Below are 24,395 nucleotides of genomic sequence, written 5' to 3'. Positions count from 1 at the left end.
CCCCCCGCGCAGCCAAGGCTCCCGTCCACAGTTCGTAGTTTAAGGCTCTGTCACGCCTTGGATGTTCACTCTAGTCAGCAGAGGCGGCTCCCTCATCTGAGAACAGAGGCCGACTGCGGGCACACCTCCCCTTCCCTCCCCTGGCCCATCTTCCCCCTGTCCTCCAGTCCAGGCAGAGCTACGAACGACCTGGGCTTCGGGTTCTGTCCTCTCCCCCTGCTGTGACAGGAGTATCGTGTCTCTGATGGTCCCCCTCTCATTGGAACAGCCACTGCCTCTCACTGGGGTCCTCCCTCGGTTTCACGAGCATCCCCAGGCCTCCATATAAAGGACTGTCCATCAACGGAGTAATTTCCTCCAGGTCTCTCCCCTTCGTAGCCAAATTCCGAAAAGGGGGTCCACATCTGCTGCCTGGATTTCCTCACCTTCACTGTGCTCGGCATCCTTCCTGGAGGGCTAGATCCACTCCGACCACCAGTGACCCCATGTTAGTCTGTGACATCCCCCTGGACGCACCCTCAGATGCTCTCAGTGTCTGTGATGACCCATTCTCATACTCCTGTCTCATGCTCCACTTCTGCCATGAGACAACATTGGGCTCTTTGGGACTTGGTCGCGAGCCTTCTCCCCACATATCCTGGGTGGCCTTGTCCTCATCCAGGCTCGCCTCCCAAGCCCCTGTGTATTGCATATGCACCAGCTAACTGCCACTGGATGTCGTAGTGGCACCTCAGATGAAGCCTGTCATGATCTGAGCTCTCAGATGCCCTCTCAGCAATCTGGACCTCCCCTCATGCCTCGCCCCCTTCCGTGACTGGCATCATCCTGTGACCCTAACCCCAGCCAGAAGCCTGGCAGACATCTCTGCCCTTCCTTCTCCAAGCCCCCATCCACATGACCTCAAATCTTGGCAATTCTCCCCTTCTCTCCCTCCCCCACCCCAGTCACCTTCCTGATGCAAAGCCACCAGCCTCTACCCTAAGTCACCAAAAGATTCCTTACCCGCTCCCCCCCCCCAGCCCACCCACCCACTCTGGCTCCCTCCAATGTGACTATGCATGACAACCATGGCCTTTCTAGAACATCTGAGTATCTTTCTTATACACATTTAGAATGCTTGTCTGGGTTCTCCACTCCCCTTCCCTAAGATGGCCTAAGAGAGCCTGCATGGTCGCTTGTTCGATTCCTCATTCCAGCTACCCTGGCTGGGACTCACTGAGGCCCTTTGCACTCAGAGGCCCTTTGCACATCCTACTCACATTGGTTCAACATATACTTGTGAAACACTGGTTTGTGCCAGGTACCAAGCCAAGAAATGGGCCCAGCCTGGTTCCTGCCTCCTGGTGGTCCCATTCGGGGGGGGGGGGGGGGGGGGGCGGGTGGAGATATAAGAAATAAATGCACAAGTCAATTTCCTACAGTGTTGAGTGTGATGAAGAAAATTAAAACTAGGTGATGTGAAAAGCATGAGAGTTGGGGACACTTCGAGTCAGTCAAGGTCACAAGAAAGAATAGGGCAAATGAGAGCCTAGGGGAAAGGATTTCAAGCAATGGGAACAGCACCTGCAAAAGCCCCAGGTGTGGAAGAATTTTATTCCTAAGGACCAGCGTGGGGGCGGGGGGCGGCGTGTGGCTGTGTGGTGGGTGTAGGGAGAGTGGTTTGAGATGGGCCTGGAGCCATGGCCGGGGCGAGGGGTGTGGATTTTGTTCCAGTGCAGGGGGAAGCCACTGGAGGTTTTAAGCATGAGAGTGACATCATCCGATTTATGCTTTTAAAAGATCACGCTGGCAGCTGTGTTCCTCCCTCTCACCACTGAATCCCCAGGGCCTAGCACTAGCCCTGGCCCAAAGGGAGTGTTCAAAATATGCCCTGAATGAATGCGTGCCCCGGACTTCCTGTGTGACCTGGAGATACTCACTTCTGTCTCCGGACCTTAGTTTTCTCACCCGAAAGGCAGTCGGTGGGGATTTCACGCCAGAGTGGGTGGGCCGGAGTGGATTTAGGTTTCCCGCCTTCCCATGAGGCCCCGAGACCCGAATCCCCCACTTCAGGAGACGAACTGAGGTGGGGGGGGGGGGGTGGATCTTCCCTCCTGGCGACCTGAAGCAATGCGCGGCGGCCCCGCCCCGGACTGGACCGAGGTCTGAAGGATGCTGCAGCCCCGGGGGCGGGACCCGCAGGCGATCCCCGGCGCCTCCCGTGCGGATTGGGTGCAGCGGTGACCGGCGCCGCGCTATTGGTCGGTCCAGAAGCAGGGGCGGGGACCCGCTCCTGCAGCGCGGCGGCGGGGACACCGCCAGAGCCCGGGAAGCTGCTGCGGGGGTGATGGCCGCGCCGAGCCCGGGGCCCCGCGAGGTAGGTGCGGACCCAAAAGAGGACAGGAGAGGAAAGGGTTGGGGGTCAGGGTCCAGGCCTCCCCTCCCAGGGTAGCGCGGACACAGACCCCCAATCCAAGCCCCGGAGGGGTCCTGCCCTGGGCGGGGACCAGGACACGCCCCACAGGGGGCCGCAGGTATGCAGGGGAAGTCTGGCGGTTATCCCCAGAGAACTTCCTCAGTTTTCTCATCGCGAAAATGGAGGTGATTATAAAAGCTCCTCCTTCATAGGGCTGTCAGGAAGTCAGACTCTCAGCCAGTGCTGGGCACATGGTGGGTGCCCACTACTAATGGGTCAGCTGCTGCGAGCTCAGCTTCATGCTGACCCTCCGCTCGGCCTGGAGGAACTCCAGTCGAATAGATGCCCCCGTCCCTGGCGTCACAGCTCCTACTATCAAGGGTTCCTGGGCATGGAGCTCAAACTGCCACGAAGGAGTTATTATAGTTCTCATTTTACAGAGGAGAAAACGAGATGCAGAAAGGTTAGGTGACTTACCTAAGATCACACAGCTGGTGAGAGACAGGTTTGTCTGCGGAAAGCATTCTCTACCTACTGATAATAATAACCATCGTTCTATTCTGGGTGCTGACTGCATGCCAGGCACTGGGCGGCCCATCACAACACCCAGTGAGGTGGGTACCAGCATTCTCCCTATTTTGCAACCGAGGAAACGGAGACAGAGAGTGATAACAGGAGGGCTCACGAGTACCAGAGGTGGGACGCAAACCCAGGTCTTTCCCCTCTGGAATGCTTCTGTGTGCTCACTGCTTCTTGTGTTTCCTGCCACCAGGTCCTGGCCCCCTCCCCAGAGGCTGGATGCAGACCAGCCACCTCGACCTCTGGCCGCCGTGGCCTCCTCTGGCGTCTACGAGACAAGCAGGCTCGTCTTGGCCTGTTTGAGATCGGCCCGGGGCATGAGCTGCACCAGCTGACATGTATGATGCAGGCAGGGCTGTGGGCTGCCACTCAGGTCTCCATGGACCACCCACCCACAGTGAGTGGCTGATCTGTGCCATGCACCTCAACAGTACCAAGGGCAAGACTGCGCCGATGCCCTGTCTTGTTAATACTGCAGGACTGGGGATGAGAGGGCTATAAGAGGAGGAAATCAGGGGCTTGGGGTGCAGAGAGGGACATGCTGGGGTGGGGGCTGAGGCCAGGAAGCCACACAGCCCAGTGTGTGTTGGGGAGGTGAAGGCCCCCTTAACCCAGGTGGTTGGTGTGTGATCTAGTTGGGCCTCTTCTTCTTTGGGCCTCAGAGTCCCCATCTGTATAATGGGTAGGGGGGACTGTATTCCCTGGTCTCTGAGGCCCTCCTAGCTCTGCTAGGGTGCATGGCTGAGAAAGGACCCCACCCCCACCCTGCCAGCCTGGCCCATCCTCCCCGGAGCTCAGGCTGGGGCCAGGCTGGCTCAGCAGAAAGGGTCGCCCAACTGCAAGCTCAGCAGCTGGACGGAGCCCGAGCAAGCACGTGTGTTGTTTGTGTGTGTGCACACATGTGCACAGTGTGACCACAGCCCATAGGCCAAGTCCTGGCACATGGACCTAGAGGTCCAGGAAGAGTGTCGGAGCCCGACAAGAGGTCCTCTAACTCTCATCGCCTGCTGCCAATCTAACATGGCTCCCCAGTACTCAGCATGGCCTCAGGACCTTGCTGGCTCAAGTCCAAGAGCCAGCTGTCCAGCTGCATCCATACTCCATCCTTCCTTTACCTACTGCAACCACTTGGGCCCTCTTGCTCTTCCCGGTGGCCACCAGTGCTGTTCCCCCTGCTGTGAGCACCAGGCACGTCCTCTCCACCACCTTTCAGATTTCAGCTTAGAGGTCACCTCCCCCAGGAAGCCTTCCCTGATCCTGCCTCTCTCACACTGAGTCAGGCAGGTCCCTTGGCTTTAAGGCCATCCCCTTTCACTGGGATGGCCTCCGGCTTCACTTGGCCAACACGTGCATCTGGGTGAATGGGCCAGGCTCTGAGTTCTGGTGCTGGTTGGCTGGAGCAATCAGACTGTGGAAAGGGGGTGAGGCCAGAGGCAGGGCTCTTGGAGATCCTGGGGCTGAGACTTGCCCTGAACCCCTCCACCCCTCCCTGTAGGGACCACCCACCGAGGAGGATTTCTCCGAGGTCCTGACCCAGGTTCATGAGGTAGGAAGCCCAAGACTGCTGCACGGGAGGGGCGTGTACTGGTGTTCCTTCTCTGTCCTCGGTCTCCCCCTTCGTGCAGTGGGAGTGCTGACTTGCCTCAGGGCCTTGTGGGAAGGATGTGATTACCCTGACCCTCCCACGCTAGGGCCAACTGCACACACCTGGCCCCCGTGGACACTCTTGGGCCTGCTTTTCCTCCCCTGCAGGGCTTCGAGCTGGGCACCCTGGCCGGCCCGGCCTTCGCCTGGCTACGCCACTCCCTAGGCCTGGCTGAGGGAGACTATCAGGCGGCATTAGGCCCAGGTGGCCCCTACCTGCAGTTCCTCAGCACCTCCAAGAGCAAGGCCAGCTTCTTCCTGTCGTGAGCTGGCAGCAGGGGTGGGGAAGGGGTGGGAGTGTTGTTCTTGGGTGAAGGGGGGGGAGGCGGAGAAGAGAAACAGGATGGCAAGGTCGGGGAGGGCCAGGGGCAGGTAGGGATCAGACGGAGGAGGAGAGGGAGGACGGGAGGTGACAAGGGTGGAGGTGGGGAGACCTTCAACCTGGGCCTGGGGAGACAGATACACATTCGGGCAGAGGGCCTGATGGGGGCCGCTCCAGCCCTGCCTGACCAGTGACCTCTCCCTCCACCCCAGCCACGATCAACGCTTCTTCCTGAAGACCCAGCGCCGCCGGGAGGTGCGGGCGCTGCTCGCCCACCTGCCCCGCTACGTGCAGCACCTGCAGCGGCATCCGCACTCGCTGCTTGCGCGGTTGCTGGGTACGACCGGCCAGGAACCCGGGACTGCGGGGCTGGGGGAGGGAAGAGAGAGCTAAGGAGGAGGGTGGGGAGGGGGGGGGTTGTAGGGGTCTGAGCCCGAGCCGGGCGGAGGGAACCGATCCGCCGGCCGCGGATAGTTCCGTGGGGAGCGTGTCCTAGATGTTCCTGTAGGGGAAAGGTGGTGTTTGGATGGGCGGGGCCTAAAGGGGGCGGTGTCGATTGACAGTCCCTTGTGGGGAGGGTATGTGGATGGAGTCACGCCTGAGGACCGCGCATCTCTGGGGCTGCCTAGAGCCGGGCCCAGTCGGGACCTCTACCCAAGCCGCGGAAGAGGTCTGGGGGCGCGGCCTGGAGGGGCGGGCTCGGGAGGCGGTGGACCTCGAGAAGGAGGCGAGGCCTGGCGCCGGGCCTAGGGCGGGATGGGCCCAGGGGTGTCGAGTTTGGGGCCCCTCACCTGGCGCCCTCTCCCCTTCCAGGAGTGCACAGTCTGCGGGTGGCTCGGGGAAAGAAGGTGGGTGAGGCCGAGGCGAGGGGGCCGGGTCAGAGGGGGCGGCTGGAGGGTGAGATCCTGTCCTCCCTCACTCCCTACCCCCGTCCCCAGAAATTCTTCATCATCATGCAGAGCGTCTTCTATCCCGCCGGCCGCATCTCTGAGAGGTGAGTCGCCTCACAGGGCCCCGGCCCCACGCGGGACGTGCCACCTGCAGCACCCATCCCCCCCTAGATAGATGCGAAACTGGACTAATGGATCAGAGACGGTGCTAGGCACGACCAGCGTCTCTTGAGCACTCAGGATGCACTGGGCACTCGAGTCTTCGCATTCATTGCCTTCTTTATTCCAGAACCGTTCTGAGGGGCAGGTGTGGTTATCATGCCCATTTTATAGATGAGAAGCTGAGGACAAGGAGGGCCAGCTACTCTGCGAGGAACAGGGATTCGAACCCAGCCTCTTATTTCACATGGCCTCTGTGCCTCCTAACCCCGACTCTGCCTGCAGGGTCTCCATTAGTGCTCCCCTGGGGCCACGGACTTCCTTCAAGCCCTCCTGGTGCTGCTGTCTAGGGTTGGATGCCTGTGTCTGGAACACCTCCAGGGATGACAGGGTGCTAAGAGGCAGGCACAAGCAGGGGTAAAGCCTGAACTGGGCTTCCAAAGGCCTGAGTTCAAATTCCTGCTCTGCCTTCTTTTTTTTTTTTTTCTTAGTTTATTTATTTATTAATTTTTAAAAATATTTTATTTATTTTTGAGAGAGAAAGAGTGAGAGCGGGGAGGGGCAGAGAGAGAGGGAGACACAGAACCTGAAGCAGGCTTCAGGCTCCAATGTGATGCGGAGCTGGAACCCCCAAGCTTCGAGATCATGACCTGAGCTGAAGTCAGATGTTTAACCGACTGAGCCACCCAGGTGCCCCACCCCCACCCCCCGCTCTATTCTTTACTTACTATGTGGGCAAGTCAAAGAAAACTCTGGGCCTTTTTCTTCATCTGTGACATGGGGACAATAATGGAATGGGTTGTGCTGAGGATTTGAACATCCACCCAGTGGAAGCTCTTGTTTCTTGGTTCCCTGTGTGTGTCAGTCTGTGTCAACCTGAATTCTGTCATCCCCTTTCTGTCATACCCCCTCACAGGTATGATATAAAGGGCTGTGAGGTGAGCCGATGGGTGGAGCCAGCCCCTGAGGGTAGCCCTCTTGTCCTCGTGCTGAAGGACCTCAACTTTCAAGGCAAGACCATCGACCTGGGTGAGCCATGGGGACAGTCAGTGGCTGCTCTTTCTCCATTGCGGGTGAAGTCAGAAGGGTGTCCCTGGCCTGCCCTCTGCCTGAGTCATTAAGAGCCCAGGGTCTAGAGTCAGGCAGAGCAGAGTTCAAATCCTAGCTCCACGACTTACTAACTAGGTGACCAGGGCAAATTACAGATGAGTTTCCTCATCTGTGACGTGGGGCAGTAATGACACCTGCCCTCTTGGGGCAGATATGTGTGGAGCCCTCAGCACCTTGCCTGGCACACGATGAGCACTCAGGTGGGGGCACTGATGCTCTGGCAGGGCCCCAGCGGAGCTGGCTCCTCCACCAGATGGAACTGGACACCGCCTTCCTCCGGGAGCTCAACGTGCTGGATTACAGCCTTCTGATGGCCTTCCAGCACCTCCACGAGGATGAGAGGGGCCCGGGCAGCAGCCTCATCTTCCGCACAGCCAGGTGGGCCCCCCCTACAGGGCAAGGGCAAGAATGAGGTGACGGGAGCCTGAGAACGATGGGTGGTGAGGTGGGAAGACAGTACAGACAAAGGCTCAGAGACTGGAAAGTGCAGTGTTTGTGTGTCCGTGTGTGCATGTGTCCACGTGTAGGGTGAAGGACTGGAGAAGCCTGGCTGGCAGGGTGGGGGGACACATGCGGACAGCAGCAGAGGACAGAACAGGGGAGATCCAGCTGGACAAGGACTTCGGTGCTGATTTAAAGAATCTGCCCACTTTCCTGAAGGGGTGTGGAGCCATGGAAGATTTCAGAACAGTTTTCAGACCTATTTAATTTTTACTTTAGAAGGAGCCCTTGCCCTTTAACCCAGTAATTCTACTTCTAGGACCCTGGGGTCATCACCATGGGCACCATCACCATGGTGTCCCCCTGCCTTGTAGTAGCAACTGTTCTTTGCATGCTGGCCACGAGCCTCATTAAGGTGGGCTCCTTCCCATTTTAGAGACGTGATAAGTGAGGTTCAGAGACGGGAAGTGAGGTTGTAGAATGACTTCTGAGGATTCATGTTAGTCCTAGGTTGGTTGCTTTGATTTCAATCCTCCAAGGCCCACCTTTGTGACTGAACAGGATTAAGTAGGGGTTAAGGAAGGCACATTCAGGAAAGAAGCCCAACCATCTGGTGGGTGGAAAAGAAAAGTGAAAGATGATGTCCTCTCATCTGGCCTCCGAACCCACCCTTTGGAGGAAGACCTTGGGATGGGTGAGGCTTGGGCAGAACCCAGATTAACGGCTCCCCACAGCCCTGTGGCTGGCCTGACCACATCCTGACCAGAGGGTGAAATTCCTGCCATGGGGCACAGACGGGTCCCCAGCCAAGTCTGCCCATCCAAACTAGGTCAGCTTCTGCCTTGCCCTCTGCCCCCATCTGGCGCTTAGATTACAGCTGTCATTCAGCCAGTAAACCCTAGTTTGCATATAGTGGTTGTTGTCATATTGAAATTTGCTAGCTGGTAAGTTGCCACTGTTCCAGCCCCACTCCTACCAGTTCCCAGCCCCCCATTCGGAAAAAGACCGCGCCCCGCCCCCTCCCAGCACCGCACCGCACCGCAATGCAAAGGACACTAGCGGTTTGCCCAGTCTCCCACACCACTGGGTTCTGATTGGTCGATGCCTGGGCAGGGCCTGTCTTTCATTGGCTTATTTCCCTCCGCGACACTTCCCCAACTTCCCTCCACCTCCAAGAGGACGAAATAGGGAATTGAACCTGCTTTGGGCTGGGACTGGGACCCAGCCAAAGGCATCTTCGGATTTGGAATACATTTGGAAGGCATCCCATCCCCCAACACACACATCATCTATAAACCGGAATTGGACTTTGTTCACAAGGTTTCTTTCAGCTCTGCCACCCCGAAACCTCCAGAGATGGACGACCCCAAACAGAAGTTTGGGAAATACCCCAACACCAGACTTGCCCAAAGTGACCCGGCGGATAAAATGCAGAGCCAGGGTCTGCGTGACCCAAATGCTCTAGACAACAGAAATGTAACGCGAATCACACATGTGGTTTTAAATTGTCTAGCAGCCTCTTTAGAGAAGTAAAAAGAAACAGGTAAAACTAATTGTAAGAATATATTTGTTACTCAATACACCCCAAATTTTATCGTTTCATCATCTAATCAATATAAACATTTATGAGGTATTTTACATTCTTTTTCTCATACTGTCTTGGAAATTCAGTCTGTATTTTACTCTTAGAGCGTATCCCAGTTGGGACTGGCCGCAGTTTAATGCTCAACGGCCACATATGGCTAGTGGCTACGTATTGGACAGTGCGACTCTAGACCATCATCCACACTTTACTCGGCCTCCCAGTTCATCTGACGTCATAGGCCTGGCACACAGGAGTTGTGGGAATGAGCGGAGGAAGCGCAGGGTCAGCGCAGAATCACCGCGGGCGCGCCGGGGCTAGGCTTGCGGGAACCCTTTGGCTGGGGCCCCCCTGGAGGAGGCAGTAGCCTCACCCACCTGTCGGCCGCCAGGTCTGTGCGAGGGGTACAGAGCCCGGAGGAGCCGGAATCCCAGAACCGCCGGCTGCTGCCCGACTCCCCCAACGCCTTACACATCCTGGACGGGCCGGAGCAACGCTATTTCCTGGGTCTCGTGGATCTCTCTACGGTCTACGGGCTCCGCAAGCGGCTGGAGCATTTATGGAAGACGCTGCGCTACCCAGGTCGGACCTTCTCCACCGTCAGCCCCGCTCGCTACGCCCGTCGCCTCTGCCAGTGGGTGGAGGCTCATACCGAGTGACCCGCGCCCGTTGCTCTCTCGCATCTGGACAATGGGCACACGCCGGGAACCAGGGTTCCAGTCTGGCCCCGGCGGCGGGTCGGCCTCCCTTCACCTGCTGTTCCTCCCTTTGGCCTCCAGAGGGCAGCATCCCCTAACTAATACCATGACAACACAGCCTCATTTGGTGGTGATGACTGGTTCGGCGTTGTGCCAGGGACTCCCCAACATTAGCTCGATTAATCTTCAAAAAAAAAAAAAAAAAAAAAATGCTATTATTCTCTTTTTACAGACCATGAATTGGAGGCTCAGGGGGTGAAGGTACTGAGCAAGATCATTCAGCAATAAATGCTGGAACCAGGACTCGACTATGCCTTTTGGACTCAGGAGCCTGTATTCTTACCCACCAGCTCCCTTAGCCCTGTCTTCATGCTCTGGGGAATGGTGTAGGCTGAAGGCTCCAGCCAAGCCCCTTTGTCGTCGAGATGGGGAAACTGAGGCCCAGAGACTTTAATGGGCTTACCCATGGGTAAGTGGAAAGGCCAGCCCAAGATCCCAGGTCTCCTTACCTCCTGTCCACCGGCCTTTTGGGGTGGTTCCTGTGGCTCCTGCTTCTCCAGGGATGCAGGCAGGAGAAGGGGAGGTTTTGGGGGGCGGCTGCATCTCTGGAAGACACTATGTTAGGACCCACCATTGATCTTGAGTAAGTTCTTCCTTCCTCTGGAAGTCACTCTTCTCATCTGTGAAAGGGGGACAGGGGTTGGTGGTAAGACCAAGGGCCTGGCCGCGCAGACAATACCAGCAGCAAAGAAGCACAGTGCGTGCACAGCCCCTGATCATCCCTTCTCCTTCCTCCAGGAACCTCCAGCCTGGCCTCTGACCCTGGCCCAATCCAACCATACCCAAGTGGGCTTCTCCTCTAGAGCTGCTCTGGGGCCTGGCTGTGTGACCAGGGCAAGGTGCTAGCCCTCTCTGTGCTTCAGTGGTCGAATCTGTAAAATGGAAAGGATGAAAGTGGACTTTGTTAACTCATTAAATATTTATTGAGCACCTACTATGTGGCAGGCCCTCTACTGGGTGGTAGGGACTTGGGGAGCAAGATCCACAGATTCCACAGATTCCACAGTTCTCTCCCTCACAGAACTCACAGTCTAGGGAGAGATTGTGACAAAAGCAGCCCAGTGTGACAGAGCCTCATGAGGGAGCATGGGGCCATGGTGCTGAGGGAAGGGGCCTCCACCTAGCAACTTGACTCTAACATTTTAACTGAGACCAGAAGAGTCCGATGCAGCCCTGGGAGTCAGGCCAAGGTCATGGCAAAGGTCTGGGGTGAGAGAGAGCGCCTGACACTTGAGAGAGAGAAACATCTCACTGTGGGAAGGGACAGTGTGTTGGTGGTGGGATTTTGTGGGCCAGGAGCTGACCCCCCAGGACTGGAGCTTGACCTTGGGAAAGCCCTTCAGCCGATACCAAACATTGCCATTCCACTAGCCTTTAGAGGAAATGAAGAAAAATGGTGGGGAGGGAAGGGAGAGGGAAGGGAAGTTGAATGCCACCGCCCTGGAGTGTGGGCTTCTGGAATGCGTGTACAATTGTCCTCACCCCTAGTTGTCTGGGTGACCTTGGGTGATATTCAACCTCTCTGAACTGGCACAAGCCACAGAGAATTTCGTGTTTGGGCTCAGCAGGAAGTTGAGACATGGAGGCCTTAAGGTCATCACTCAGGAGGTGGGTGGGTTGAGGAAACTGTGGCTGTGGGGCAGCACAGAAGGTTTGGCCCTACATTTCCCCTGGGTCTGACAGGACTGGAGCCTGAGAGTCCTGCACTCATAGATAAGCATGACTCAGCCCCTCACCTAGCTGGGGTCTTTCACAATGGGCTAAGCCAGAGCCTGAGGCTGGAGAGCGACATGACTTATCCAAGGTCTCACAGGGCCCAGGACTCCTGGTTGTCCTAAATTGCTCATTCAACAGACATGATCTAGCACATCGTGCTGGATGATTACTATGAAAAAGACCAATCAAGGTGAAACTTAGAGGGATGGGCATGCAGTGTCACATAGAGTAGTTGGCCAGGGCCTTTCTGAAGAGGTGACAGTTGAGCTGAATGGCCGGAAGGAGCTGGCTATGTGAATAGAGCAGTCCAGGTAGAGGATACAGCAAGTGCAAAGGTCCTGAGGTAGGAATGAGCTCAGTGTGATTGGGGGTCAGAAGGGTGACCAGGGTGAGCAGATGGTGATTAAGAAGAAAGCAGGAGTTCAGACTGTACAGGGCCTGGTAGGTCAGGATAAAGAGTGGACTTTTGCAAAAACCAAGTTGAAGAGCTTTATCTGAGCCTGCAGGACTTCCCGGTGTCAGTTCTACTGTGGATTTATGATTCTCATCTGCTCTGGGAGCCCAGGACATTTGGGCACATCCTTGTTTCCATGTGGCCAGGAGGGTGTTGCCTCTTTAGAGAAAGAATCCTCACATCAGGTCACCAGCCATTGTGGGTAATGAATGGATCTGTAGGGAATTTCTCACAACTGTCCCCTTAGGGTTGAGTCTATGAGGAAGAGAAACGTGAAGGATGAAGACTGGGGGTCAGGGGCAGAAGGACTCAGGCTTTGTGTGCCTGGCCTTGTGTGAATGGGAGACCACAGAGAGAGTTTGAACTTGGGCCACCACCCTTGAACTATGCCCAGGCTAGGGTGCAGGGACAAAGTAGGCCCATGCTCAAAGGAGGCCCAGGGACAGGGCTTGCCTCAGCATGCCCTCCCCGCAATAGGATGGGGAGAGTCATGGCCGACTTGGTTTTGCACCTGAGCAGGTAGCCTTGGGAAGTTGCTGATCTGGGTGTGGATCAGAACGTGGGTACCTTGGCATCGTGCCCACGTCAGAGCCTTTGAGAAAAAGGTGAATGGAGTTTGAAATGGGGTCTGAGCAGGAACCTAGCCTGGGATCCCAGGGGAAGGCCCCATAGAGGGAGGTGGGTGTGGTGGAGGTGGTAAGACCTCCATAGGTAAGACCTTTATGCTGGCCCATAAAGCATTTTATATATATATATATATATATATATATATATATATATATATATAAATGCTTCAGATGGAAAATGTGCCCTCTACTTCACCACAGGCCCACTATTCCCTATTGCCCCATATCTGCTCTTTCGACCCTTTGTGGCTCCTGACCGTGCTAGAGTTTGAAATCCCCAAGGGACCCCATTTGGGCCTTCAAATGGAACACATTGCAGCCTCTGTGGGGGTGCAACACCGAGTTGGTTGGGGTCTGGAGGACACTTTGGGAGGGGGTGTTTGGGAGGTGAAAATAGGTGGCCACTACGTGGCAGTGAGACTGCCCTGGGTTCGAATCCTAACAGTGTCACAGCTGCTCTGCACTGTACCACTGGCAGGTAGGTGCTGTTATTATCCCCACTTCATAGAGGAGAAAAACTGAGGCTCAGGTGTAGGTCACACCACCAGAGACAGTCCAGCTAGGGTCGACAGAGAAAATATAAGACGCCCCGTTACACCGGAAAGTCAGATTTTTAATACAATTATACCCTGTTTATCTGAAATTCCAATATAACTGAGTGTCCTGTATTTTACTTGCTAAATCTGGCAACCCTACCCGCTTGAAACCCAGGGCTGCTTGACCCCAAGCCCCTGCTTAATTTTCCTACCCACCCCCCCAATTTCAGAAATGGAGAAACCCAAGTCCGGAAGGCTAGGCAGCCACGGAGGCGCCCTGGTTCCCACCCCCGCTGAGCCTTTTCTCTCGGATCCCCGGCAGGAGCTTGGGAGAAACGTGGTTGGGCAGAAAAGGGGAGATGCGGGAGCTCCGGCTCCGCCCACGGCCTGCAGGCCCCGCCCCCATCCCGGAGGCCCCGCCGCCAGCCACGCACTTCCCTCCCCAGCCGCGCAGGCGGTGCTCGTAGGTCCCGCCTCCCTCTTCCCGGGCTCCGCCCCCAGCGCGCCTGTCTCCTCCCCGTCCTCGCAGACCCCGCCCCCGCTGCCGGCGGCGCACGTTCGGTTTCCAGTCTCCAGAAGCCGCGGCCGCGGTGCCGCCTCCGCCCCGGGGCTCAGGCTTCCAGCCCGGCCCGCCCGGTTTGCGGGCCATGGAGCTCCGAGCAGTGGATCGAGAACAGCCGGAGCGCCCCAGCCTACCCGTCTGGTTAGCTCCCGGCCGGGGGAAGGGGCGGTGGAATCTGGGAGAGGGGTGGAAATCTCTCGTCCTATCCCGCCTCAGGCCTCTCCGTTTCTCCCGCCCGTAGGGAGGTAGGAAGGATGGGGAGGCAGTCGGGGCTCCAGACTGCTGGTTCTAACTGACCCAGACTCGATGGGTGACCTTGAGCCGAGGGCTCCCCCTCCCTGCCTCTCTTTCTCCATCTGCACAATGGGGATTGGGTTGGTTTGAGGTTTCCCGAAGGTCACCTGATACCAGGTCTTTTAGGATGCGGACAGCGCTGTCCGGTGTTTGGGGACTTTAAGGCGTTTGACTCCCGAAAGCCATTTGCCTTGACCCTGGCCCCATACCCTTCCCTGCCTCAGTTTCCCTGGGCAGGTTCCTCAGGGGCCTGGGACCTAGCTCTGAGTTTCTGGATCTTGGCAGGTGCCTGGCTGCCACCCCTTCCCAGCCTGAGCCCTGGAGACAGCAGCCCCCAGGCTGCTGAGCAGCGGCAACAGCATGAAGGCTCCGGTAAGTGGTGGAAGGAGGAAGGCTCTTGGGGAACTTCCGGCACAGCAGCCTCATAGCCTCTCCCACCCCAGCACTGACTCACTTTTGACCCACTGCTCCTGAGCTGAGAAGGGGAGACTGGCCTCAAAGCCCTGCCTGATCTGGCAGGCTGTGTGGCTTCAGACAAGTGGTGTTCCCTCTCTGGTCTCAGTGCCCTGTGCGCCTCCCCTGTAATGAGGAGATAACAGTACTACCTCTTGTGGGTATCCCCTAGGTCACCCAGGTGAGGCACCCACCTGGGAGGGGGATATGGTGCGAAAGTTCAGTTTAGCTGCCCTCAACTTTATTTAGGAGCTGCTGGTTGTGGGAGAGGACCCTGGATGTTGTGGGGAGTCCACCACCACTGCCTGAATCCGGGTCTCTGGGCCCCTTGTGGGCAGGGGACCAGATGCCGGGCAGAGCCTGAGGCCTCAGGGGCTGAACCCCCTCCCCCGCACAGCTGGCCACAGACAGATTTATTTTTAGAAGCTGATGTGGCTTGTGGGCAGAGAAGGGTGGGCCTCCAGCAGGATATGCCCTGGGAGGGGGGCGGGGGCGGGGAGCTGCATTTCCCACCTCCGATTTTCAGAGTACCAGCCAGCTGCTGGGTGGGTTCTGCGGGCCAGCTGAGGGACCTCTGCCTTGGGCGGGCTGGGAGAATATTAGAGCCCAGAGAGACACAGATGGTGACCAGGGTGGCCCAGCACATGACAGCAGCCGCAGGTCGTGCCCCCTGTCGGGGCTCTTCGTTGAAAGGCTTGGTGGGGGCACTCCCTCAGAGGGCCAGCGGGCCCCCGGAGGGCGTCCTGCTTCACGTGGCCTTTGGCGCATGTTTTCTGGAGGTGGGAGCCTCTGAACCAGCAGCTGTCAATTACTGAAACCATTTCTTGAGTGACACTTCCCTTTCTGCCATCCTCCTTACTCACCTGGGCTGCTGATCCAGATCCGGCACCAAGTCAGCTGGGGGAGGGGACAGGGGATGGGCACCCTGGCGGCTCCAGTCCAAGGTCTGAAGGAGGAGGGTTTGCCCTCCTGAGGGGCCACTCTTGCGTCTTCTTGTGCACATTATAGTCTACACAGCACTGTTACCGCTGGCCTCACGGTGAGCTCACAGGTGCTACGGGCCCTGAGTTTTTAGAAGAGGAAGCAGGTCCAGAGGGGTGGAGAGTTGCACCCAGGGCTACAGAGTGCACCTAGGCTTCTGGTTAAGAGTATGTGCTCTGCAGCCTGGATTGAAGGGCCCATCCTGTTTCCATGCTGTGTGGCCTCGGGTTTTCATCCCGGATCCCTTATCTAGAACATGGGAGGAATAAAAGGGCTTGTCTCCAGGGCCTGAGCAGCCCAGAGGAAGCCCTGGTTAACTCTGGGCTCTGCTGATGTTCTGGAAGCTACCGAGCTGGGGTTTGGACCCATGAGGCTGGAGCATGGCACCCCAGCATAAGCTTCTAAGAGGAGCCCCAGGGACACCCCCCGCACACACCCCATGACTGTTTGTCTCCCCCAGGGTCGGCTCCTGCTTGTCATCCTGTGCTCCTCGGGCTTCTCAGCTGCCTACATCCTGCTGTGCTGCTGGGCCTGCCTGTCCTTCTGCCTGGCCCCCTGCCTGGACCCCCACCCGTCCACCAACTCCAGGCCCACTGTGCCAGGGCCCCTGCACTTCAGCGGATATAGCAGCGTGCCAGATGGGAAGGTGAGCTGGCCGGACAACATGTCGAGACAGGCCGGCCAGGGTGCCCCCTACTCTCTGGGCATAAGTGAGAACCAGGCGCGTGCCAGGCCAGCCTGGACCCCAGGCTTGGCCCCTCTGCTCACCAGCTGTGTGACATTGAGCAGTCACTACACCTCTGTGAGTCCCAAGTTCTAAGAGGAAGTGGATTTATTTTTTTTTTATTTTGTAATTTTTTTTTTTTTTTTCCAGAGAGAGAGAGAGAGAGTGAGCACGAGCAGGGGGGAGGGACAGAGGAAGAGGGAGAAAGAATCTTAAGCAGGTTCCACACTCAGTGTGGACCCCAGTGTGGGGGCTCAATTCCATCATCCTGGGATCATGACCTGAGCCAAAATCGAGAGTCGGATGCTCAACCAAATAAGCCACCCAGGCGCTCTAGAAATGTTTTTGCTTTTTAATTTTTTTTTTTTTTCCAACGTTTATTTATTTTTGGGATAGAGAGAGACATAGCATGAACGGGCGAGGGGCAGAGAGAGAGGGAGACACAGAATCGGAAACAGGCTCCAGGCTCTGAGCCATCAGCCCAGAGCCCGACGCGGGGCTCGAACTCACGGACCGCGAGATCGTGACCTGGCTGAAGTCGGACGCTTAACCGACTGCACCACCCAGGCGCCCCGAAATGTTTTTGCTTTTGTTTTTTAATTGAATAAATATTGTCTGGCTGCTCTCAGCTGGGTGCTGGAGGTAAAATAGGTGAGTCGGCCAGGGTGCTCACCCCTGGAGCTCACCCCTGGAGCTCCCAGTCTGGTGGGGGAGACAGACACCTTCACATCGTGGTGATCTGTGTATCATTCTGTGTATGTATTTTTAAAAAATTTTTTTTTAATGTTTGTTTTTGAGAGAGAGACAGAGACAGAGTATGAGCAGGAGAGGGGCAGAGAGGGAGGGAGACACAGAATCTGAAACAGCCTCCAGGCTCCAAGCTGTCAGCACAGAGCCTGACGCGGGGCTCGAACCCACGAACTGTGAGATCGTGACGCTTAAGCGCCTGAGCCACCCAGGTGCTCCTGTCTTTAGATGTAACTATGTTTGCACATAAGCCATTCATTCGGCAAGTGTGTATTTGGTGCCTTGGATGCGCCCTGTCTTGTGCTGATGATCGCTGCTGGGGATGGAGATGATAGAGAAAAGTCACGTCAGCCCCAGACCTTTCCCTCTCGTGGGGCTACGGGGACACTGGAGCTCAGGGGTGATGAGGCAGCTTTGGCCCCTGCCCCATGACGCCCCCCTCCCCATGCTTGCTCTGCCAGGTGCAGATTGGAGTACGTTATACCCCTCACCCTGATTTCAGTGGCCCCCCGTAGTAGCTTTCTCAAAGGCATCCCATACTGACACCCAGCACAGAAAGCTCCTGGCTCTGAGTCTGATGGCTCTCTGAGCACAAAGGTCAGAGGGAGGCATGTTCAGGGACCCTGGCTCGGAGGAGACATATTTTGGGCCTTCATTTCTCTGAGCCTTGGTTGCCTCCTCATCGGTAACTTCTACCGATGAATCAAGAATCTTCTGGTTTCTACCTCTGTAGAGTTGCTCTGCTGATCTAACTGGGTGATCTGTGGCCAGTGTTCACAACAGGTGCCATGTAAATATTTGATCAAGATGTAAAACCACTGGGGGTTTGGCCACATGGGACAAGAGGTGGGGTGGGCCGGGTAGATGCTGTCCCATCTTCCGTGGTGGTGGCCAGTGTTTATTTCAGACACTCGAGCTCATTCGGATATGGGCTCGAGGTGGCCAGATCCTCTGGGTTTCTTAAGAGAAGCCAGAAATCCAGGTTTTGGATATCCGGAAAAAAATCTGATTGCAGTTAAATAGTTTAAAGCCTTTGCGTGGGACAAGCTGAATATCTCCTGGGGCTAGCAGTGACCTCAGATCTGAATAGACCACAGTGGGCAGGATAGGCTCAAACTGTGGGCAGAATAAAGGAATCGTGCTGTCTTTTGGAGGCATGGAAAATGGGCCTGTGAGTCCCTAAATCAACATTAGGTCTGATATAAAATATCTCAGAGAGGAATACGGGACCATCGTAAACCCGTGTCCTCTCGGGAGGGCATGGAGACATGGGGTGGGGAGCAAGTCTTTTTCGGGACCCCTGACTCCTGACCGCCAGTGAACATTTGTAGACATGTTGGCTCAGCTTCAGCTTCTCGGGGGATAATGAGATGGTTGGGCCCTCGCTGTCCTCTGGGTCTGGGCTAATCATTCCCCAGGCAGTTTTATTTTATTTTAATTACTATTTAAAAAAATTGTTTTAATGTTTATTTATTTTTGAGAGAGACCGAGCATGAGTGGGGGAGGGGCAGAGAGAGAGGGAGACACAGAATCCGAAGCAGGCTCCGAGCTCCGAGCTGTCAGCACAGAACCCAATGGGGCTCAAACTCACGAACCCTGAGATCATGACCTGAGCCGAAGTCAGACACTCAACTGACTGAGCCACCCAGGCGCCCCTAATTATTATGTTTTTATGAGAGAGAGAGAGAGAGAGAGAGAGAGAGAGAGAGAGAGAGAGAATGCACGTGAGTGGGGGAGAGGGGCAGGGAGAGAGAGGCAGAATCTCAAGCAGGTCCCACGCTCAGTGCAAAGCCCCACTCGGGGGCCTGATCCCACAACCCTGGAATCAGGGCCTGAGCCGAAATCAAGAGTCAGAGGCTCAACTGACTGAGCCACCCAGGCGCCCCTCCAGGCATTTTTAATTGAGTCCTCTCACAACCTGGTCAAGTAAATGCTATTTTCATCCCCATTTGACAGATGAGGAAACTGAGGCTCAGAGAGACAGAGGAAGTGGCAGAACCAGGATTCAGGCTCCGAGCCAGACGTTCTCAATGTTGTGAAACCCTAAAGACTAAAGACCCTTCTTTTACTTACAAACCGGGCACAACATGAGTGGGGCTCAGGCAGAGGAAGGAGTGGCCTAAGAGTCATTGTGAAGAGCCGAGGTTCACGTTTACTTAACAAGCACATATATGACCCCTGGTACCAGTGTGTGCTAAGTACCGCTTCAAGTGCTTTATAAATGTTTGCTCACGTAACCGTAATAAAGAACCCACGATGGGGCGCCTGGGTGGCTCAGTCGGTTGGGCGTCCGACTTCAGCTCAGGTCACGATCTCGCGGTCCATGAGTTCGAGCCCCGCGTCGGGCTCTGGGCTGATGGCTCAGAGCCTGGAGCCTGCTTCTGATTCTGTGTCTCCCTCTCTCTCTGCCCCTCCCCCGTTCATGCTCGGTCTTTCTCTGTCTCAAAAATAAATAAACGTTAAAAAAAAAAAAACAAAAAAAACCCCACGATGGAGGGCGTATTAGGGCCTCAGCAATAGGGAAAAGGGACATGAAGGTGGCCGATGAGGAAGCATGGGGCTCTGAACGCAGAGTCTCAGCCCTGCCACTTGCTATCCATGTGACCGTAGGAAAGTCACTCCCCCGGCCCAGCCTCAATTTCCTTATCTGCAAAATGGGTTGACGCCGTACTTGCAGCTGATACAGGGGCCATGTGAAGGCGGTGGCTGTTACCGGGTGGAGGGACGGGGATGTGGGAGCTGTGTGCTCATGCCTTTCTCTTCCTCTCTGCCTCTCCCTGCAGCCGCTGGTCCGAGAACCATGCCGTAGCTGTGCCGTGGTGTCCAGCTCCGGCCAGATGCTGGGCTCGGGCCTGGGCGCGGAGATCGACAGTGCCGAGTGCGTGCTGCGCATGAACCAGGCACCCACCGTGGGCTTTGAGGCGGACGTGGGCCGGCGCAGCACCCTGCGCGTGGTCTCGCACACGAGTGTGCCTCTGCTGCTGCGCAACTATTCCCACTACTTCCAGCACGCCCGTGACACGCTCTACGTGGTGTGGGGCCAGGGCAGGCACATGGACCGGGCGCTGGGCGGCCGTACCTACCGCACACTGCTACAGCTCACGAAGATGTACCCGGGCCTGCAGGTCTACACCTTCACGGAGCGCATGATGGCCTACTGCGACCAGGTCTTCCAGGACGAGACGGGCAAGAACCGGTGAGCCTGGGGCCGGCCTGCGGGGGGTCTCCCTGCTGGCTGGGGACCTGCCTTCTCAAGCCGCTTCTTGTCCATCACGGGTCTGCTCCACCGGGCGCTGGGGTTCAGCAGTGAGGGAGGCAGACGTGCTCCCGCCTCTGATGGGGGACAGAATCAGAGAGACTGTCGTTCGTCGAGTTAGCACATAGATCAAAAAGCCCCTACGGTGGCCGGCCTTACGAGCACAGGCTGGGGAGCACTACCGCGGGGAGCGGTGTCGGGAGCTCTGGCCTCGGGAGGGGATACTCCCTGAGATCTGAACTGGCCTCTGAAGTCCCTGCCAGATGACAGAAGTAGCAGTGACGGTACAAACGGCCCTCTTCCTGCACCAGGCACTGCCTTAAGCCCTCTGCGTTGAGGATCTCCTTTCATCTCACACTCAGACTCCTCCCAGCCTCCTCCTCCACACGCTGGCTCCTCCCACCCCCACCACAGCTCTGGAAATCCGGCCGCCAGCCTCCAGTTTCCCAGCCAGAGACCTGGGCTTTGTACCCGCCTCCTTTCATTCCATCACCTGCGGCATATGGTGGCCTCTTGACTCTCCTGTGCCCACAGGTGCCACCTGGACCCGAGCCACCATTACGCCCCAGCCTCCGCTGCGCTTGTAGCAGCCCCTTGCTGCCGCCACTCTTGCCCCCTTGCAGTCTGAGCGCCAACCGCCTGCAACCTGACGGAGGCTTCCCTTCACGTGGAGAATAAAGTCCAGGCTCTCGTCCCTCCCCTCCCCTGGCCTGTAAGCCTCCTACGAGGCCCGCCTCCGTGATCTCATCATCTCCCTTCTCTCAACCTGCCCGTCCTCTGGGCCTCCTCACATCTCTACACTGGTTCTCACCTGCAGGGCTCATACATGTTTTCCCTCCGTCTAGAATGTTCTCCTCTCACGCCTCCCTGTGACTGACTCCTTCTTGCTATTCAGGTCTGGATGGGATGTCACCTCATCAGAGAAGCCCTCCATGACCACCCCGTCTGAAGGTGCCCTTCCCTGCCTGACATTCTTTGTCCCCTTCTTGTCTCAGCATTCCTGGCCCTCCCTTGAGAATGTTAGCACCGGCCATGGCAGGTTCCTAGCCACCCAGTTTGAAAGAGTGAGCCACCCCATAACCCTTCTGTCAAGGTGGATGTGAGTAGCCCTCGTCTGGGAGGGTAACCAGTGCCGGTGCATTGAGAGAGTTGAGCCCTGGGCCGCCCACACAGTCCCTCGCTCCCAGTTGGGTGTGGGGACCAGGGGAGGTGCTGAGCTGACAGTGTTCCCTCCCCATAACTACCTATATAATTCTCCCCATTCCACAGATGGGTCAGTGAGGCTCAGAGAGGTTTGTGAGCAAAGCTGATACCCTAGGGCAGATGTAGGGTTTGAATTGAAGACCAACTTGAATTCAGACAGGGGTCTTCCCCACTCTCACCCGCTGTGCTCAGTGGCCTCACATGATCGTCTCGGGGTTTGCTCAAGCCCCTTGTGGGTGGTGAGGGGCTGAACAAGCCTGGGTTGGCGTCCAGCTGCACCTCTTTCCTGCTGCTGATCTCGGGCTGGCTCTGTCCCCTCCCCAGCCTTCCCCAGGGCCCCCTCTGTAGGGGTCAAGGTGAGGGCCCTTGGCTGGGAGAGTGACCAGCGCTGTGCCTGGAGACAGCTGAGGCTGGGCCTGTTGCACAGCCCCTTCCTTGCTCAGACCCGCGTTGGGGAGGGACGCGGCTGCGCTGACTGTGCCCCTTCCCGCCAGGAGACAGTCCGGCTCCTTCCTCAGCACCGGCTGGTTCACCATGATCCTCGCCCTGGAGCTGTGCGAGGAGATCGTGGTCTACGGAATGGTCAGCGACAGCTACTGCAGGTCAGGCCAGCCGGGTCCTAGGCGGGAGGAAAGGCCGGGGCGGGGAGGACCGTGGGCCCCCTGTCCTGGCCTCACCCTGGGGGAGCTTGGGGCACGGGGTGTGTGGGCTCCCCCGTGGGCGGCTGAGGCTCAGACACCCCTGGGGCCCAGGGCCTCCCTTTCCTCATACGTAAAAGAGAGAGCGATCACACCTTCCCCAGAAGGTTGTAGAAACGTTTAGAGAGAGAATAAATCTACCGAGGTGCTCAGAAGGGCATCATCAGGCACCAGCTGCGTCGAAGCTGTTGCCGTTGATATCACAATAGTTCAGTATTATTGTAAGGAACATGTGCACAAGGGACAAGACGGGCCCCGGGTCTTTGTTTTCTGTTCTCTTGGAGCTTGCTTGGTGAGCACGTGGGCCAGATGACAGCCCATGTGCGCCCTCTGCCATGGCCCCGGGCCAGACGGCCAGTGTGCACGGTGCTGACGAGCGGGTGGGGGTGCAGCTGCGGGGACTGACGGGACGCTCACCGGAAGCCCAGAACCCGCAAGGCACTTTGCAATCTTACATCTTTTTGACCCGTGGTCTCAGGTGACCGTCTGCGTTTTACAGACAGGTTATTTATGCTCACAGAGTACGTCTCCAGCCTAGAAGCGGCCAGCTTGCAAGAGCCAGAGCCAGGGTCAAACCCTGGCCCGTGGGATCCGTGGGCTGCCCTGCGCCTCCCCTGTCTGTCCTGACCTTCCCCGGGACCAGGCATGGGGGTGCTCCGGCGGGGAGTCCCTGGTGAGGGGCTGGTCGTGGTAGGTGGCAGGGTGTGGCGGGAGGCAGGCGAGCTTAGGTGCCCCACGCCTGTCCCTCTTCCCCACCCGCAGGGAGGAGAGCCACCCCTCGGTGCCTTACCACTACTTTGAGAAGGGCCGGCTGGACGAATGTCAGATGTACCTGGCCCACGAGCGGGCGCCCCGCAGCGCCCACCGCTTCATCACTGAGAAGGCCGTGTTCTCCCGCTGGGCCAAGAAGAGGCCCATTGTGTTTGCCCACCCATCGTGGAGGACCCAGTAGCCCCATCGCCTAGCCAGCCACAAGGCCCTCACCGGGCCTCTGTTCCACACTCCACCGGAAACATTTAATTTATGGATCCTGTCTCCTGCCACATGCCTAGTGGACCTAAGGTCCCTTCTGGCCCTACCCTGGGGACACTTGGAGCCATCTTAGGCCTCCCGACTTGAGGGGGAGAAGAGGAGGACTGTGGTGACCTTTGCAGCCCTTCCCTGCACCCCACTTTCTGAGTAATCCAAATCTTCATTTTGGGGTTCACCCCCCCTCTGGGTCTGTCCAGTGGCCTTTGCCCCCGGGGCTGATGGCCCCTCAACTCACCAGCATTGTGATCTTCGATGTTTCAACAGCCCTGGTCCTTCTTCACTGTCCCCCCTCCACCTGCCTTTGGTGCCACATTTCCCAGGCTGGAGCTTGGGGTTCGTTGGGCGAAGGGGCCTTTGAACTGTGACTGCCAGGGCCACCTCTGGAGTGTACGGGTAAACATGTGTTTTCTGGAAGCCTGTCTGAAGTGTGGTCATGTGTCTGGGGGTGGGGATTGGGGCTCCTCTCCCTGCCACAATCCCATAACCTGTTGACTCGAGGGCAGGCTGGGTCCTTGGGCCCCTCCCCGGGCCCACAGCCGGCCGGACTTCTGGCATTTAACCTGCCCACGTGTTTCTTCCCCAGGAGCCTACCTGCTTCCCCGCCAAGTCAGGAAGCCTCTTCCTCACCAGGCCGGGAAGTCTGGCTCCCCGGCTGCACTTGGCACGGGGAATGCCCCACCTCAGCAGCTTCCAGGGTACCCCTTGTCCTGTACCAGTGGGAGGAGAGTCCAGAGCTTGGGAGGAAATGACTCAGGGTGGGAAGGAAAGTGCCCCACCCCGTGTCACCTCCCTGCTCCGTGGGTTAAATTCCAAGGATCTTGCCAGTTAAATCCCCTGTTAACTCTGAAGTTGGTCACACTGCAAGAAAGGCAGGCAGAGCTTCAGTTTCCTCACCTGTAGGGTGGGAAAAACAGACTCACCAGTAAACAGCAAGGGCCGGTGAACAAGGGTCTGGGGCCACCTTGGGGAGCGGGACAGAGTTAGCACATTTTACAGATAAGGAGAAGCCACTTGGCTGAGCCAGGAGAGCAAGGGGTCTGAGTGCCTGGGCCCTGCACCAGAGGGCTGGGGAGAGCCCATGAAAGTACTTAACTACCCCTCCCTCCTTTTTTCCTTTCCCTCCCTTCTTTCCTTCCTTCCTTCCTTCCTTCCTTCCTTCCTTCCTTCCTTCCTTCCTTCCTTCCTTCCTCCGCTCCCTCTCTCCTTGCCTCCTTCCTTAATCTGGAGACCAGG

At 57.1% G+C, this 24,395-nt stretch overlaps 2 protein-coding genes across 6 annotated transcripts; both read left to right on the top strand.

Annotated features, from left to right (window-relative positions):
• The first annotated feature begins 2,043 nt into the window (after window positions 1-2,043).
• Window positions 2,044-10,814, top strand: PIP5KL1 (phosphatidylinositol-4-phosphate 5-kinase like 1). Of its 3 annotated transcripts, XR_015243093.1 has the most exons (11): window positions 2,044-2,356; window positions 3,168-3,371; window positions 4,470-4,520; window positions 4,727-4,881; window positions 5,153-5,277; window positions 5,754-5,788; window positions 5,879-5,934; window positions 6,906-7,018; window positions 7,324-7,477; window positions 9,514-10,289; window positions 10,619-10,814. XR_015243093.1 is itself a non-coding variant. In XM_025913227.2 (10 exons), exons 1-10 carry the CDS (start codon window positions 2,327-2,329, stop codon window positions 9,779-9,781), a joined length of 1,191 nt encoding a protein of 396 aa, XP_025769012.1. In that variant the 5' UTR covers window positions 2,226-2,326; the 3' UTR covers window positions 9,782-10,814. The 3 variants fall into 3 exon arrangements, 1 of the variants encoding a protein (XP_025769012.1); XM_025913227.2 differs by having other exon boundaries at window positions 2,226-2,356; window positions 9,514-10,814; XR_015243094.1 differs by lacking the exons at window positions 2,044-2,356; window positions 3,168-3,371; window positions 4,470-4,520; window positions 4,727-4,881; window positions 5,754-5,788 and having other exon boundaries at window positions 4,949-5,277.
• A 2,944-nt stretch (window positions 10,815-13,758) lies between these two features.
• On the top strand, window positions 13,759-23,576 carry ST6GALNAC4 (ST6 N-acetylgalactosaminide alpha-2,6-sialyltransferase 4). 3 transcript variants are annotated; one of them, XM_025921134.2, is made up of 7 exons: window positions 13,759-13,915; window positions 14,354-14,440; window positions 15,963-16,148; window positions 19,757-20,169; window positions 21,927-22,034; window positions 22,651-22,803; window positions 22,893-23,576. In XM_025921134.2, exons 2-7 carry the CDS (start codon window positions 14,429-14,431, stop codon window positions 23,080-23,082), a joined length of 1,062 nt encoding a protein of 353 aa, XP_025776919.1. In that variant the 5' UTR covers window positions 13,759-13,915; window positions 14,354-14,428; the 3' UTR covers window positions 23,083-23,576. The 3 variants fall into 3 exon arrangements, with proteins under 3 accessions (XP_025776919.1, XP_025776243.1, XP_025777610.1); XM_025920458.2 differs by having other exon boundaries at window positions 22,630-22,803; XM_025921825.2 differs by lacking the exon at window positions 22,651-22,803 and having other exon boundaries at window positions 13,761-13,915.
• The last annotated feature ends 819 nt before the right edge of the window (window positions 23,577-24,395 follow it).

This window comes from Puma concolor, chromosome D4 (genome assembly GCF_028749965.1).
Source record: "Puma concolor isolate L17-30 chromosome D4, mPumCon1.1.hap2, whole genome shotgun sequence".
NCBI lineage: Eukaryota > Metazoa > Chordata > Mammalia > Carnivora > Felidae > Puma > Puma concolor.
The sequence above is the reverse complement of the archived record's forward strand: the minus strand, read 5'-3'. Positions and strand labels throughout refer to the sequence as shown.

Coding starts and splice junctions, on each gene's coding strand:
- PIP5KL1 (XM_025913227.2), top strand. CDS start 2,327: ATGGCCGCGCCGAGCCCGGGGCCCCGCGAG. Junction 5,935..6,905: donor GCCGGCCGCATCTCTGAGAG/GTGAGTCGCCTC, acceptor ACCCCCTCACAG/GTATGATATAAAGGGCTGTG. Junction 7,019..7,323: donor AGGCAAGACCATCGACCTGG/GTGAGCCATGGG, acceptor ATGCTCTGGCAG/GGCCCCAGCGGAGCTGGCTC.
- ST6GALNAC4 (XM_025920458.2), top strand. Junction 22,035..22,629: donor GTCAGCGACAGCTACTGCAG/GTCAGGCCAGCC, acceptor TGCGTTTTACAG/ACAGGTTATTTATGCTCACA. Junction 22,804..22,892: donor GCTCCGGCGGGGAGTCCCTG/GTGAGGGGCTGG, acceptor CCCCACCCGCAG/GGAGGAGAGCCACCCCTCGG.